Raw genomic sequence first — 14,313 nt, 5'->3', positions numbered from 1 at the left:
AGATTTCTAAAGTTCAAAGGCTTATTCATGGCTGTCTTGAGGAGAAAATCCCCCCCTTCTCCGCAGTGCATCTTAATAGCATTTGTTATGGTAACTTATTACATTTCATCGTACAGTGTAGTATGGTGTATTGAGTCAAGTCATCTGTTCATGGGATTCCTAAGATGAGTACCCCACTGAAGAAGGGGCAGAATAAATGCCAAAAAGTTAAACACCTCATAAGTCAAGTAGCCTTCAGTCATTTGTTTGCTGGTACTGTAGTTTAGAACTGCTTTGGCAGCTGTATCATAGCCTTCAGCTGACCAAGAAGTCACAAATTTAGTTCAGGAAACCACACAAATTCACACTCTTTGGTTTGCACTAAAACACTAATAATTGTGTTCCTGTCTGGCAGACCTTAAAGTGTAGATTTATTACTGCCCAGCTGGATTTCTTTTTACCTCAGTCTCAATAGCTGACTACTTGGCAGTGAGAAATTTTTAAAGCGCTGAAATGAGTGATATCTGAAGGTGAGAAATTGCCTTTTGCGGAGTGAAGTCCTATCAGCCACAGTGTTCGGTGTCACAGTTCTCTGTTGCTTTGCCATTACAAATGTGCAAGTCAGAGGTAGCACAGAACACAAAGAAAAGCAGTAACTTGCTGTGCTGTATAACTCCTCAGGCCTTCAAACACTGAAGACCAAAGTGGCCATATTCTGGGTTGTCCACGGTTAGGATCTCTCTGGGTTCAAAAGCTAAAAGCCACCACAGGGTTCTTTGAATCAGATGAGAACTGCAGTTTTAAGGGGATTTTAAAATCCTTTTTCCTCCTCCTTGCTTTTCCATTGCCCTTCCTTTCCACACACTCATGCACACACATGCATACACTGTTATATTTTGCCCTGCAGTTCAAAATAGGCAGATAATGTACCCATAGAGATTGTAATTAAGAGAAAATGAAGTGCCTGAAGTCTGTATCTGACTTCTAAGATTTAAACCAACATTTCCTTGAAATACAACCGGGTTTTTTTGTTGTTTGTTTGGCTTTTGTTAGGGAACAGTGAGAAGGTCCAAGAGAATGTGTCACATGTTTTATGTCTCTAGTTGAAATGTGTTCAGGCTCTCTTGCTACGTCTTTGGAAAGTGACAGAATTGTCTCAGCCCCCTTGTGCTAACAAAACCAATACAGTTGTTAAAGGGTAGCTTTAGCAAACAACTCAGAATTCTTTCGGGTAGTGCCACACGGCTCTTTTGATCCTTATCATATTGTGGGTTATTAAGGATTAATTCATGGGCACATTTATGCACATATTCAAACCCTCCTCCAATGATCTGAATCATTCTTGCCTAAGAAACAACACAACTGTGGTTTTCTGTGTATTTCCTTTTCGGCTACATCTGGCAACAAACCACAAACCACATTTAAAATTCTCCTGAGTTAAAAAGAAAAAATGATTTGGGGTTTTGGCAGGGGGAGCTGTTGCACAGCAGATTGATCTAAAGATGCATAGTGATTTTGACGTGTGTATCCACAAATTCTTGGCCTTTGGAAGGGTTGTTAGAAGTTTCTAAAATGTTTTAGAGCATTTCAGAAGAAGTAAATTGTGTTAAAAGAATCTGGCAATATATTATCGGATAAGAGGCAACCCACCTGCTCTGCAGTCTTCCTGAAAAAGCCTAGCTGCAAATAATTAATATTCTTCTCAAACTCGTTCTTTTAAAAAGAAATTCAGCTTAGATTTATACTTCAGTCACCACCCAAGAATCTTTCCTACTTTCCTGCTAATTCTCTGTTAGTACAGATAAATACAAATTGTTTGAGTCAGTGGAATCTGAGAAATAGCAGGTGTGGGAAACCCTCCAGGACAGATCTCAAATAAAAACAATGTATAGTTAATCTTTTACAAGTAATAGCAGGTAGTAAATACATTGTTCTGGTGTTGGCTTGCTAGCATTGTCTCAGTTTTCCATGAAGACCTGGTCAGTTAGCACACCCTCTGCATCAGGTGTTTGTGAGGCTTGGCTGAGACATCTCTGACATCTACCGAGCAATATTCCCTCTCACATGGATTTTTCCCTGTTGGAAATTGGTACAGCTTCCAACAGCATGACCCATATTCCTTTCCTTTCCACATAGTGTTCGGGACACTTTTTGATTTCCAGTGGAACAGCTCTGACTAATTTGTTTTACAACAGTCACATTTTGCAATTGGATCAAAGCTTATACAACCAGATGCAGAGGAGTTAGCCGTGTTAGTTTGTAGTAGCAAAATCAAAAAGAGTCGAAAGCTTATGCTACAATAAAGTTGGTTAATCTTAAAGGTGCTACTGGACTCTTTTTGATTTTACAACCAGATGGGAAGTCTTGTTCCAGTTGTGCAACATGGGCTCAGATCCATAAACCAGTTACACTGCATTACTGAGATGTTAGTGGATCGAGTCCCATCGCCTTATTATATCTGCTGGTTTCACTTGCCTCTGATTATATTGAGAAGGTATTTCCCCACTCAAATTCATCTACTGAGACCAAGGAACTACTTGGTGATTCAGAATGAAGATTCCTCCATCCACTTTTTCCAGTCACATTTTGGAAACAAATTACTTGTAGGATTAAACAACCTTCCCTTGCCCCCCTACTAATATGGAGTAGTGGCTGGAGTGATGAAATAGCATCTGGGTGACCCAGGCTTGATTCCCTGCTCTGCCACAGAAGCTCGCTGGGCAACCTTAGGCCAGTCATGTACTCTCAGTGCAACCTGAGGAGAGGGGTTGTTGAGAGGAAAAAATGGAGGAGAAGGGAATGATGCACACCACTTTGGGTCCCTATTGGGGAGGAAAGTGGGGTACAAATGAAGTTAAATGATTAAAACTGAAAGCATTTTGTAAAGTTTCTGTTTGAATATACAGATCACATTAATCTGAAAGTCAGTTTTTTTAAGTAGCCTTGCCTTAAGTAGCATAGAGGTGTACTGACCCCTCTTCCATGACCTGCTCTCTCTTTGGAGCCCTCTATACTCTTCATGATTTTCAGAACCCACTTCCTTTCCTAAGGTCCCTTCGCGCTCTGTCCTGGCTTCTGGCTTTAAAGCAAGCGTACTGCATAGGATGGATGGCTGTTTTAGCATTGCATCGTAGAAACACTGTATAGCACCAAGATGATTGCTTTTGTGGCTCCTCCGTTGCCTTCTTGAATCCAGAAAAAGGGCACGCCAGGCATCTACCTTGAAACGCAACACTGAAAAGTTATTTTTCTTTTCCAGGCAATATTGATTATTCTTGCTCACATACCTAATGAGAAAAATGTTCCAATTTTATTGGCAAACCTGTAGGCAGTAGATTTTCACTATCTGTAAGGTTTCTAAGTATGAACTGAATTGGAGTCATCCTCTTTCAACTATAGCTAGTCTTTCTTACGTATCATCTTTGATTTAACACTAGATTCTAATTTTTTCCCATGTACAATAGTTCAAGCAATGGATTAACTGTATTTGAGTATGTAATTTAAATGGTATATCTTATGCTTTAAACTTGACAAATAAATCTGAGCAAAATGGGATCACAACAGAGGTGTAAAACTGCTGCAGCTGGCTTCTATCTATAGCCTCTAATTAATTTTTTAAAAAATTAACTGTTGAATAGTCACAGCTTCATAGCAAATTTCAATAATTGTCTTTCACTTTATGATTTTTATCTGTCACGGCATTGCAGATCTGATTTTTAAATGGAATATGGAAATTGCTTAACTGCATCACTTTCTTTGTTGCTGCTCATATATTTGATAAGAATATGATTAGTTTGATGTTACTAAATAGCTGTTTCTTCCTGACCCATGTGGCAATTAGTATAGAACTGAATAGAGATGGGCACGAACCCAAATGCGAACCAAATTTCGTGAAGAACCGGGCCGGTTTGTGGTTCGCAAACCAGCGGTTTGTCAGAGCCTATTTCTGATGAACTGCCACAGACATTAGGTTGGTTTGTTTTTTAGGTTTGTCACTGCAGACAGCCTGGTGCTGATCAATCAGTTTCCTAGGCAACAGGGGATGGACTTCCTGCATACCTTCTGTTGACCCGGAAGTGGCCTTCTGCTGGCCCCAAAGTGGCCTTCTGCTGACCTGGAAGTGACGATTTGCAGACCTGGATGTGATATTTTCACAAACCAAACGAACTGGTTCACAAACCGATGCAGGTTTGTGAAAGTTCGTGGTTCATGAAATGCGATGAACCACGAACTGCACAGTTTGGTTTTTTTCCAGTTTGTGCCCATCTCTAGAAATGAATGCAGCCCAACAGATATTTCTTGCTGCTATCATGCATTCATCAGATGAGAAGGTTTAAAGAAGCTGATAGGTCATCAAGCATATCCCGTGCCCTTAAACCTGGGCACCCGATATTTGTTAGTACCCCACAAAAGGAGGATTATATAGTGTTGCAGTCAGAAAGCTGGAGTGGATTCTCTTTAAGTGAATGCAACTGTTGACTGAGCTGCAGTACTGCTTTCTATTTTTTTATCCTATCCGAACCATAGCACAGATTATGGTTGCCATATAGAAGCTGCTGCCAATTGCTTATTATAACAGCTGTTCTATGCATTGATCTATGTGTTGTTATGTGTGTTTGTGTGTTCATATTTTTTTACTGAATTATTTTATATATACCTTATTTTTATTTATTTTTAAATGTCAGAATGTTTTGATGCTTGCTGCCTTGGGCGCCCTATTTGGGTGGAAAGGTAGCACAGAAATGTTTTAAATAAATAAACAAATAAATACATTCCAAGCACCTTGATGGATTGGGCAGTTTCCTCTATACCATCAAAGTTAAGAACTTGGTAATAATATGGACATTATTTCCCAGTCCTCATGAAAGGCTTATGGCCTGGGGGCAGGCTCCACACAGAGTGACTTAAAGTGAAACTTGTACAGCAGTTGTAATTGGCAAACGGGTGAGTTTTAAAATTATTTTTCACTTTATACTTTCCCTGTAGGGGAAAGGGAATGGCTGTGACTCAATGGCAGAGAACATGCTTTGCATATTGAAGAACCATTGTTGAGTCATCGACATCTCCAGTTAAAAGGATCTTGCATAAGCAGTGCTGGGAAAGATTTTCTGCTTGTAGTCTTGAAGAGTGACTGCAAGGTGAAGTCGACTGGACTGCATGGAACAATTAAAATCTTTGGGCACAAAGGAGGGATCGCTGTGGGAACACCAGATGAAACAAAAAAATCTTCACCTGCTGGCAAAAAAATGGCAACAGAAGGGGACAGACGAATATCCCTGGGGAGAGAGTTCCAGAGTTTTGATGCCAGATTTCTGTTTTGGTGCCAGATTTGTGTTTTGGTGCCAGATTTCTGTTTTGGTGCCAGATTTTTAAAAATTTTATTTGAAAGATACAAATAGCAATAGGAATGTTTCTCCACTCCCTTTCCTTAATTACTTGTACCTAAAATTTCATATCAGTGGTCTTTAATCAGTCATCTGTTTGGTGTCAGATTTTGGTGCCAGTTTTAGAGTAGACAGTATTGAACTATGTGGATCAATAGTGTGAAAGAAGAAGAGACACAACTTCGAAGGGGCACTCAATGAGAAAGGTCTGTTATAGCCCAGCACATTTCAGTCCAGTAAGATACTCTTCAGGGCCAAAGAGCTTGCTAAAGTTCTTGCTGAGAAGGTGCTGCCCGCCCGCCCTTTTTTTATTACAGACTTGGTATAAGGAGGCGTGCCATATGTACACTTCCCTCTAAGAAAGCACACTGAGCTGTTAGTCTTCTTTATAAAAGTGAACTATTACTTTCCTTGGGCTGCTTACTCAGAAATCGGAGGACTGCTGTACATTAAACATGGAGAGTTTCATGGCCAGGATTTGCTGCAGCTGCTGCTGCTGCTGCTTCGTCGTCTCCTTCGTCGTCGTCTTCTTCTGTGTCATCTGCTTCTTCATCTTCTCCTGGAATGCCCTCCTCTGTCTCGAACTCTTTGTGTTGCTCTTGTCTGTTTTGCCAGTGCTCTCAATACAGACTGAATAATAGAAAAACTTGGCTAGCTTTATATAGAACTGTTACTGTACTGCCAACATCTGGCATTCAGAAATTGGAACATTGGCTGATCAAATGAGATTAGTTTCAAGCACTTAAATTTGTGTTTGTTTTGTGAATTTATTTATCCATGTCCTATGAAACATTTGACAACCAGAAATTGCTTAAAACATAATAAAGCAAACATTCTCGCCATGTAGGGAATTTTTCTAAGGAAGTTTTATAGTGGGAGCATGACAGGGACACCCCCCCCCTAATGATAGCTTCATTTTAAAAATGTTAGCAGAGAGATGAGGATTATGTCTGAAATATAACAGCTCAATCCTGAGGTTTGCAATGCAAACAATAGTAAGATCTGATTGATACAAGGGCTGCTACTGTAGCAGTGCAGCAGTATGAGACTTGGCATTGAACCAAAAAGGGGAAAGGATGGTATTGTGCAAATCACTGGATGTGTTATGCATGCGATCAGATGAGGAAATCTGGTAGGGAAGCAAAACAAATTATATTTATTGAAATGTTCTATAATTTAGTAGTATGTGTGTAAAGTGCCGTCAAATCGCAGCTGACTTATGGCAGCCCCATAGAGTTTTCAAAACAAGGGAGGAACACTGAGGGTTGCTATTGCCTGCCTTTGCATAACAATCCTGGACCTTGGCAATTTCCCATCCAAGTATTAACTTTGGATTGGACATTCATCATCATTGAACCACTCAGGGCTGGCGTGCCCATTGAGGCCAGGTAGGCGGTGGCCTCAGGGCATGGGGTGCCGGAGGGGGCGTGGGAGGAGGCATGGGGAGCGGGAGCGCACATCACGGAGCTGAAGCCTCCTAGCCCTCCCGTCCCACGCCACCCGTGCCACCAGCACACGCTCCCCAGGCTCAGCAGCCGTGGGCAGGCATCTGCGACGGTGCAGGGCAACCGAGCAGGAGAGCTCAGAGGCCACCCGTGTGCTGTCCCAGCCGCCCACCACAGCAATTGGGCTGGCGGCACGCACGCGCCTGTGATGACGTCACACGTGATGTCATCACACAGGCTGGTGTGCGTGTGAGCGCCCGGCCTGCTGGCTGGCCGCGGGCACCGAAAACCCTGGTGCCACTGCTGGAACCACTCCTCCCCCCTTCCTTCCCCCGCTCCTGGTATTTTTTTAATTGTCATTTTCACAGCATTATATCAACCGTCTGTTGTAATGACACCTGCAGCAGATTCTCTGAATTCCCAGCTTTCATTTTTAAAAAGGAAAGGAAGTCTCTAGCCTGTTCCCTTGCAGAGATATGCCTTTTTTATGTCTCTGCAAGGGAACAGGATAGAGACTTACTTTTTTAAAATGAAAGCTGGGAATTCAGAGAATCTGCTGCATGTATTGTTACAACAGTCATCGATATAACGCTATGAAAACAATGATTTCTTTGCAAAAGCCCTGGGGGGCCAGGGAAGAGAGGATGGCCACTTCTGGAACCAGAAAAAGCAGGGTGGATTGAAAAGCACGTAGGCGCTGCTGATCTAGGCTGCTTCCCAACAGAGGTCGGTTCCCCCTGCTGGTGCTGGCTTCTATCTCCTAATTCTGGGTCAGCCTGGGTGGGGCTCTTCAGTTGTGTTCATTTTTGATCTTGTGTTTAAATTCAGCATTTGTATTGATATAATGTTATAAGCATATGCAAAAAAATAAAAAGGGGGTGATGGTGTTGTGAGATCAGCAATGATGCGACCAATGATGATAGCACCTGCACTTGGATTATTTAAGGCATTTGCAGAACAAAATAAACCACAGCTGTAAAAATGCAAAGGGAGGGCAGATGTGCAGAAGAACTGTATCCCAACCTATTTCAGTTCTTGAGGATCAACTGCTAAGAAAATCAGGAATAAGTGGAGCATGCAGAAAAGCCCCAGGTCAGGGCAATTTAATAGCGCAACAAAGAACAAAAAGAGATTGCACTAATCCTTGTGCAATCCGAAACAGATTTACACCCTCCTAAACCCAGTGGATTAAGAAGGTGTAACTCGTGTTTAGGATTGCTCTGTAAAGTGGCTACACAAAGAGAGGTTGCAGGGTCTTGAATGCACTTGAAGCTGCCTTATACTTAATCAGAGAGATTAAGTATAAGAGATTTTTCATGTCGCCAACCACCCGCCTGATCCTTTAACTGGAGATGCTGGGGAATAAACCTGGGACTTTGTATATGCAAAGTGCTGAGCTGTGGCCCCTCCATGACACACTTCACCAATTCTCTAATAAATCAACAGGCATACAGTCACGATGAGCTTGCTTCAGTTAGTAAATTACACAGTAAATATCAGCTTACACTCTGAAGAAAATTGTCCAACAGAAGGAGCTTACGTTGCAGAAGTCATAAAATGGGTACCATTTTGTGCTAAAGGAAACTGCTTGAACTCGTAAATTTTCCGTTAATGTAAGATTCCAGGCTCTTGGATACTGAAGTGAGAGTAAACACACCCTTTTAACAGGCATTTTCTAAACTAGAGAGAAGCGCTACGTCTGTGGGCAATCAAATCCATGTCAATACAGCCCTGGACTTCCCTATAGAGTGAAATGCGGCTATCACAAGCATCAATACTAATCCAAGAAATATATATCACGGGCTCAGGCCCCACAGTGTGCCAAAGATGCTCCTTCAATTAGTGGGATAGGGAACCACTTTTAAGCCACCCTGAGCATCATGGAAGAAATGCAGGATAAAAAATGTGATAACTTACACCAGTTACAAATCTTGAGTGTTAGAGGAGCCAGATGTAAGTCGGCGCAGTAGGGACAGGATGTGAGTTGTGTTCATATTATGGATGCCATTTTATTATAAACATCTATCCTGTCGATTCTAAGTTTTCTATCTATTTCAGAGGGGTTCGTTTTTAAGACACTGATGTCTAGAATAAATTGTGTATACGTTTGCAGGGGCCATAAATCAACCATTTCTCACTAAAGTAGTACCTTTAGAACTAAGTTATGCAGTTATCAAAATGTATCATTAATCTTTTTTTGAAAGGAGAGGGATTCTTTGCCTGTAATGGCATAGTGGGCAATTTATGACTTATCTCTATCTTTTGCCTGCAGCTTCTGGAAAATTTTGTAAACAGAGCCGACTGCTTGTTATGTCATTGCTCATGGTTAGTTGGATGGCTAAAGGGCAGCACAAAGCTGGGAGGTGGTTGAAGAGAGAGAGGCCTTTTTTTAGGTTTTGACTGGAAAACAGCAGCACTCCAAACATTTTGTGGATTTGTACATTTTCTGCTCTTTTACATATGTGCATTTAAAGCTGGAATTGTAATCTCAGTGCTTTGCAATAATTTATATAACCTTTTTAATGTGAAAAGTTTTGTTTCTAGCTAAGCCAACTGAGGAGCCCCGTGGCGTAGAGTGGTAAGCTGCAGTACTGCAGCCCAAGCTCTGCTCACGACCTGAGTTCGATCCTGGCGGAAGCCAGGTTCAGGTAGCTGGCTCAAAGTTGACTCAGCCTTCCATCCTTCCAAGGTCGGTAAAATGAATACCTAGTTTCCTGGGGGTAAAGTGTAGATGACTGAGGAAGGCAATGGCAAACCACCCTGTAAAAAGTCTGCCAAGAAAACGTTGTGATCCGACGTCCCCCATGAGTCAGTAATGACTCGGTGCTTGCACAGGGGACTACCTTTACCTCTACCTTTAAGCCACCTCAGTCTGGGGAATTCCAATATTATGCAAATACCTCCTACATATGCAAGGTTTTTCCTGTTCTTTTTGCTTTAAGGAACACTTCTGCATATGTATTCTCACTGCTTGCACCAAACTGTAACATTAATATTCCCATTTGGGTATCGGAAAAGGTAAACTTAGCTTCTAAGCTATCACGGAGATTCAAGCAGGATTGTAAGTCTATGGCTGGGACATTCAATAAACAAGGCAATGGGGTATTAGATAACAAAATTTGAAAACAAGCAGAAATCTGATACAGAACTTAAAACAAAGCTGAAGCAAGGCGTCAGCTGGAATCAAAAGGCCACAGCTTTATTGGTTACAGTGTTAGGAGCATTGGCATAGCATAGGATGCCGATCCCAGCTTTGGCTGACCTGCCTGCCAGCCGATGACCTGCCTGCAGAAGGGGGGAACCACAGAATGACAGATCCTGCCCCCCCCAAAGGATCCATGCCCAATACCGAAACTGCCTTACCTAAAGTTGTGACAATACTAAATGACCGCCCAAAATCCCGACACCACCGCGCAAGAGTCCCCCAAATGCCCATAGTCCCCACAAGACCATATGGCCCCCATTTCAGCTGAGGGTGGGCCAGGTGGGATGCCGGGCAGAGCCAAATGCAGCCCAGGCGTGGCTGGCCCCCAGCTTTATATCCAGCCAGTGGACCTGGCTGAAGCCTGCGCTTCCCAGGTCTGCCGGCAGAGCCAGCCCACCATGCCGCAGCCAGCCTCTTGCTGATTGGCTGGTTGGGGATTTGAATTGCGGCTTGCTGAGCAAGCCACAGGAGCTGCTGGGGGTTGGCAGAGGAAGGCAGTGGCCATGCCTGCACCCCCAGCCCACACGACCCACAAACTTCAGCCTCCAGTAAATTCTGGGGCCAGGTCTTGTTGCTTTAAGTGTGTTCCTACTAGGTAATTTGTGCATTGCTGATCGTGTTGTGTTTAAATTTCTTATGCTTTGTTTCAGTATTGGTTTGCTGGCAGTGCATTTTTTTTCTGTAGGAATATCCCCCTGCCCCATCATTGCATCTTTTTGCAGTCCTTCCTCTGCAGAACTCTGGGTGACAAACATGGCACTCTCCTCCTCCCTTTTACCATGGCAATTTTCTGTGCGATAGGTTAGAGAGAGAGTGGCTGGTCTAAGGATCACCTAGTGAGTTTGAGTTTGAGAGATGACTTGGGATTTACACCTAGGTCTCTCCAGTCCCACTTGCTAACCATTATACAACACTGGCTCTCAGGACTCAGAGCGGGCTTGAGGTGATAGACCCGAGAGCTGTTGATAATGAACAACAATGTTTAACGTATAAAGAAATAACTAAAACTGAAGCATCCAAACTTAGAATAAAGACACAAGAGGAACTATCACCTAACTACGATTGGTTCCAGTATAGACAGATCAGAGACTTATATAATTCGGACTCTGTAAAGGGAGGTATACGAATAGAGAATTCGGAACTAGAGCAGACCCTTCTTAAAGAAGATAAGAAAAGAATATCCAAGGTATACCAAGTACTGTTGAAGTGGTATACCGAGGATGAGATAGTTAAAACACAAATGGTGAAATGGGCTATAAACTTTAATAAAGAAATAACAATGGAGGCATGGGAATACTTGTGGAAAACTACAATGAAGACAACGACATGTATTAATATCAAAGAGAACATTTATAAAATGATCTATCGTTGGTACATGACACCAAAGAAGATTGCGCTAGGGAATTTGAATACTTCTAATAAATGCTGGAAATGTAAGAAGCATGAGGGCTCCCTCTATCATATGTGGTGGTCGTGTGAGGTAGCCAGGCAGTACTGGGGGGAAATAATAAGAGAAATGAGTGAAATTTTACAATTTCAAATTAATAAGAACCCAGAACTCCTGCTACTGAACTTGGGAATGGAGGGAATTCCAGCCCAACACAGGACGTTGATATTTTATATGACAGCAGCAGCTAGACTTTTGTATGCGCAAAAATGGAAAGTACAAGAAGTGCCAACTATTGAAGATTGGACTTACAAATTGCTGTATATGGCTGAAATGGATAAGATGACAAGAAAATTGAGAGATCTGGACTCAGGGCAGTTCAACACAGACTGGGAGAAGCTGAAACAATATCTGGAGAAGAAATGGGAGGTGGGAGGAAAACTGTGGCAGTTTGAGAACTACTGAAGTATTGAAGTAGAGGGGGGAGACTTTACCGGGGGGAGAAGAGATAAATGTGAATTAATAAGCAGTCAGATTAATAGATTGACATATATATAGATATATATAGGTTAACAAACAGAACATAGAGAAAATAATTAATTATAAGGACTAAATATAAGGAGCGATTAACTAACAATATTTTCTTTTTTTTCTGACAAGTTTTGTACCAAACTGAATGTCTGAAGATATAGATGGGTCAAATTGATTGACTACGTGAGGAGAGATATATAGAACTATTATAAAAAGATAGAATGAGTAATATATATAGAGAATAAGTCAAATTGTTTGATATAAACGAATGTATGATCTATATGGTTTATGATATATAGAAATACCTGAAATTGAAAAATTGGGATAAATTGTTTATCTAAGATGGAAACAAAGGCTTACAGTTTGGGCATATAATGTTAAAAATAGTTAAGGATGTACTGCTTAGAATAATGGAGAATATATATTTGTTTTAGATAGAGGAAGCTAATAAAAGTAAGGGAAAGGGGACAAAGGGTTGGAAAGCTGTTGGAAGTCAACAAAAAGGGGGGGGAAAGGGAGGGGGTTAGAGATGAAAAAATTGGGGAAAATTGAATGTAAATGTGGAAATAATGGATTCTAACCCAATAAAAATTTTTTTTAAAAAAAAAAAGGACTCAGAGCGGGCTTTTAACATTGGTAGTGTACCATTCTCCAGTTGTCAGTTATGAGTAAAACTTTGTTTTCTTCTTAGAATACTCAAGCACTTAATTTCTTCATGCAGGGCAGGCACGTTGTGTGACCAACTTTGTAATAATAATAATACCAGTGTGCTTATATAGCGCTCTTCTGGACAGATTAATGCCACACTCTCTACCAGGGCTTTTTTTCAGCTGGAATGCGGTGGAACGGAGTTCCGGAACCTCTTGAAAATGGTCACATGGCTGGTGGCCCCGCCCCCTGATCTCCAGACAGAGGGGAATTTAGATTTCCCTCCATGCTGGTCACATGGCTGGTGGCCCCGCCCCCTGATCTCCAGATTGCCCTCAGCGGCACGGAGGGCAATCTAAACTCCCCTCTGTCTGGAGATCAGGGGGCGGGGCCACCAGCCATGTGACCATTTTCTCCGAGGGCAACCCACTGAGTTCCACCACCTCTTTTCCCAGAAAAAAAGCCCTGCTCTTTACATTCATATATTTGGAGGGGAAAATGAGACTAGAACAGAGATGGCCAAACGGTAACATATGGACTGGATCCAGCCCTCAAAAGTGATGTTCTCAGGTCCCTGAGTACACCAAATCTGAGTCAAGATGTGGGAAAAGGTTTGGGCTGCAGCTCCCTTCACCATGGAACGGAAATGCTTTTCAAAATGTGAAAGACAGAGATATTCCAATTACCCCCTTCCGCAAATTTGTATACAACACGGAACTATAAAAACTTGCATGTATGACATATCTGAGCTCCAGGGATAACTGTGTAGCTCTTAATGCTAGATGGTATGGACTATATTATTTGGACTGATCATTTGTCAGGGGGTCAGTTTGTGCAGTAATAGACACATCTGACTCCCAGACCACTGTCTGGAGAATAAAGTGGCACCTGAGAATGCAAAAGTTGGCCATCCCTGTACCAGAGTCTAAACACACAGCTATCACTTGATAGAGGTGAAAAAAGAACCTGTACAAATGAGATGATTGTAGTTCCTGTAATTTCTCTCATAATCTTATTTGAGGCAGGTGGAAGATAATCATCCACTAATGCATTTTCATAATTAATTATTGTTATTTTTCTCTCTTTTTAAAAATCTACTGCAGCTAAACAAACAAAAGGGGTCATGGCACGCTTAACGAAACGACGGCAAGCAGATACGAAAGCTATCCAGCATCTTTGGGCAGCTATAGAAATCATTCGAAATCAGAAGCAAATTGCTAATATTGACCGTATTACAAAGTAAGTGTCATTTAAATACTAACAGTATGAGGCAGAGAAAATGTCAGCAGTGAGATTTGTTGAGGACAGAAGTAGTTCCCCTCTTGCATAAAATAATTCTTCTATGTATTATTGTTCCACGAATTTAAGTCCTTTATCATGTGCAAAGCTGAAAATGAAACTGCTGGATTGGATGTTGCTTGTGGCCTCTGTTGTCTAGTAGTGTGTCCTGCCACTGTCAGTTTCTGGCACGTTAGAGGAAGCTGCAAAGTGTTTGTTGTCCAATGCAAAATAATATCCTCGCTATGAAGATCGTCTGCTAAATCCTAATGCCTCCCACAAATAGTGCATGAAAATTGTCCAGTTATTAGGGAACGTTCGATTTACACCCTTAATTCCTCCACACTCTGTAATCTCATGTCATGCAACAGAGAAGATGCATCAAAACCAGCGCTATGTAGTAGCACTTTATGCTTCCAGGCACCACTGCTAATGTTTTGTGATGTGTTGGTGGCA

The 14,313-nt window shown here is 41.8% G+C and overlaps 1 protein-coding gene across 6 annotated transcripts in view; it reads left to right on the top strand.

The window, feature by feature from the left end:
• ZMYND11 (zinc finger MYND-type containing 11) overlaps positions 1-14,313 on the top strand; it is a 113,453-nt gene that overhangs the window by 44,315 nt on the left and 54,825 nt on the right. For all 6 annotated transcript variants that reach the window (XM_054991195.1, XM_054991193.1, XM_054991197.1 and 3 more), the window contains exon 2: positions 13,683-13,818. In XM_054991195.1, coding sequence (XP_054847170.1) covers positions 13,703-13,818 — 116 coding nt within the window. In that variant the 5' untranslated portion in view covers positions 13,683-13,702. The remainder of the gene's footprint in view (positions 1-13,682; positions 13,819-14,313) is intronic.

The sequence above is a fragment of the Eublepharis macularius genome, chromosome 11, assembly GCF_028583425.1.
Source record: "Eublepharis macularius isolate TG4126 chromosome 11, MPM_Emac_v1.0, whole genome shotgun sequence".
NCBI lineage: Eukaryota > Metazoa > Chordata > Lepidosauria > Squamata > Eublepharidae > Eublepharis > Eublepharis macularius.
Note: the sequence above shows the minus strand (reverse complement) of the source record. Positions and strands in the feature narration are given on the sequence as shown.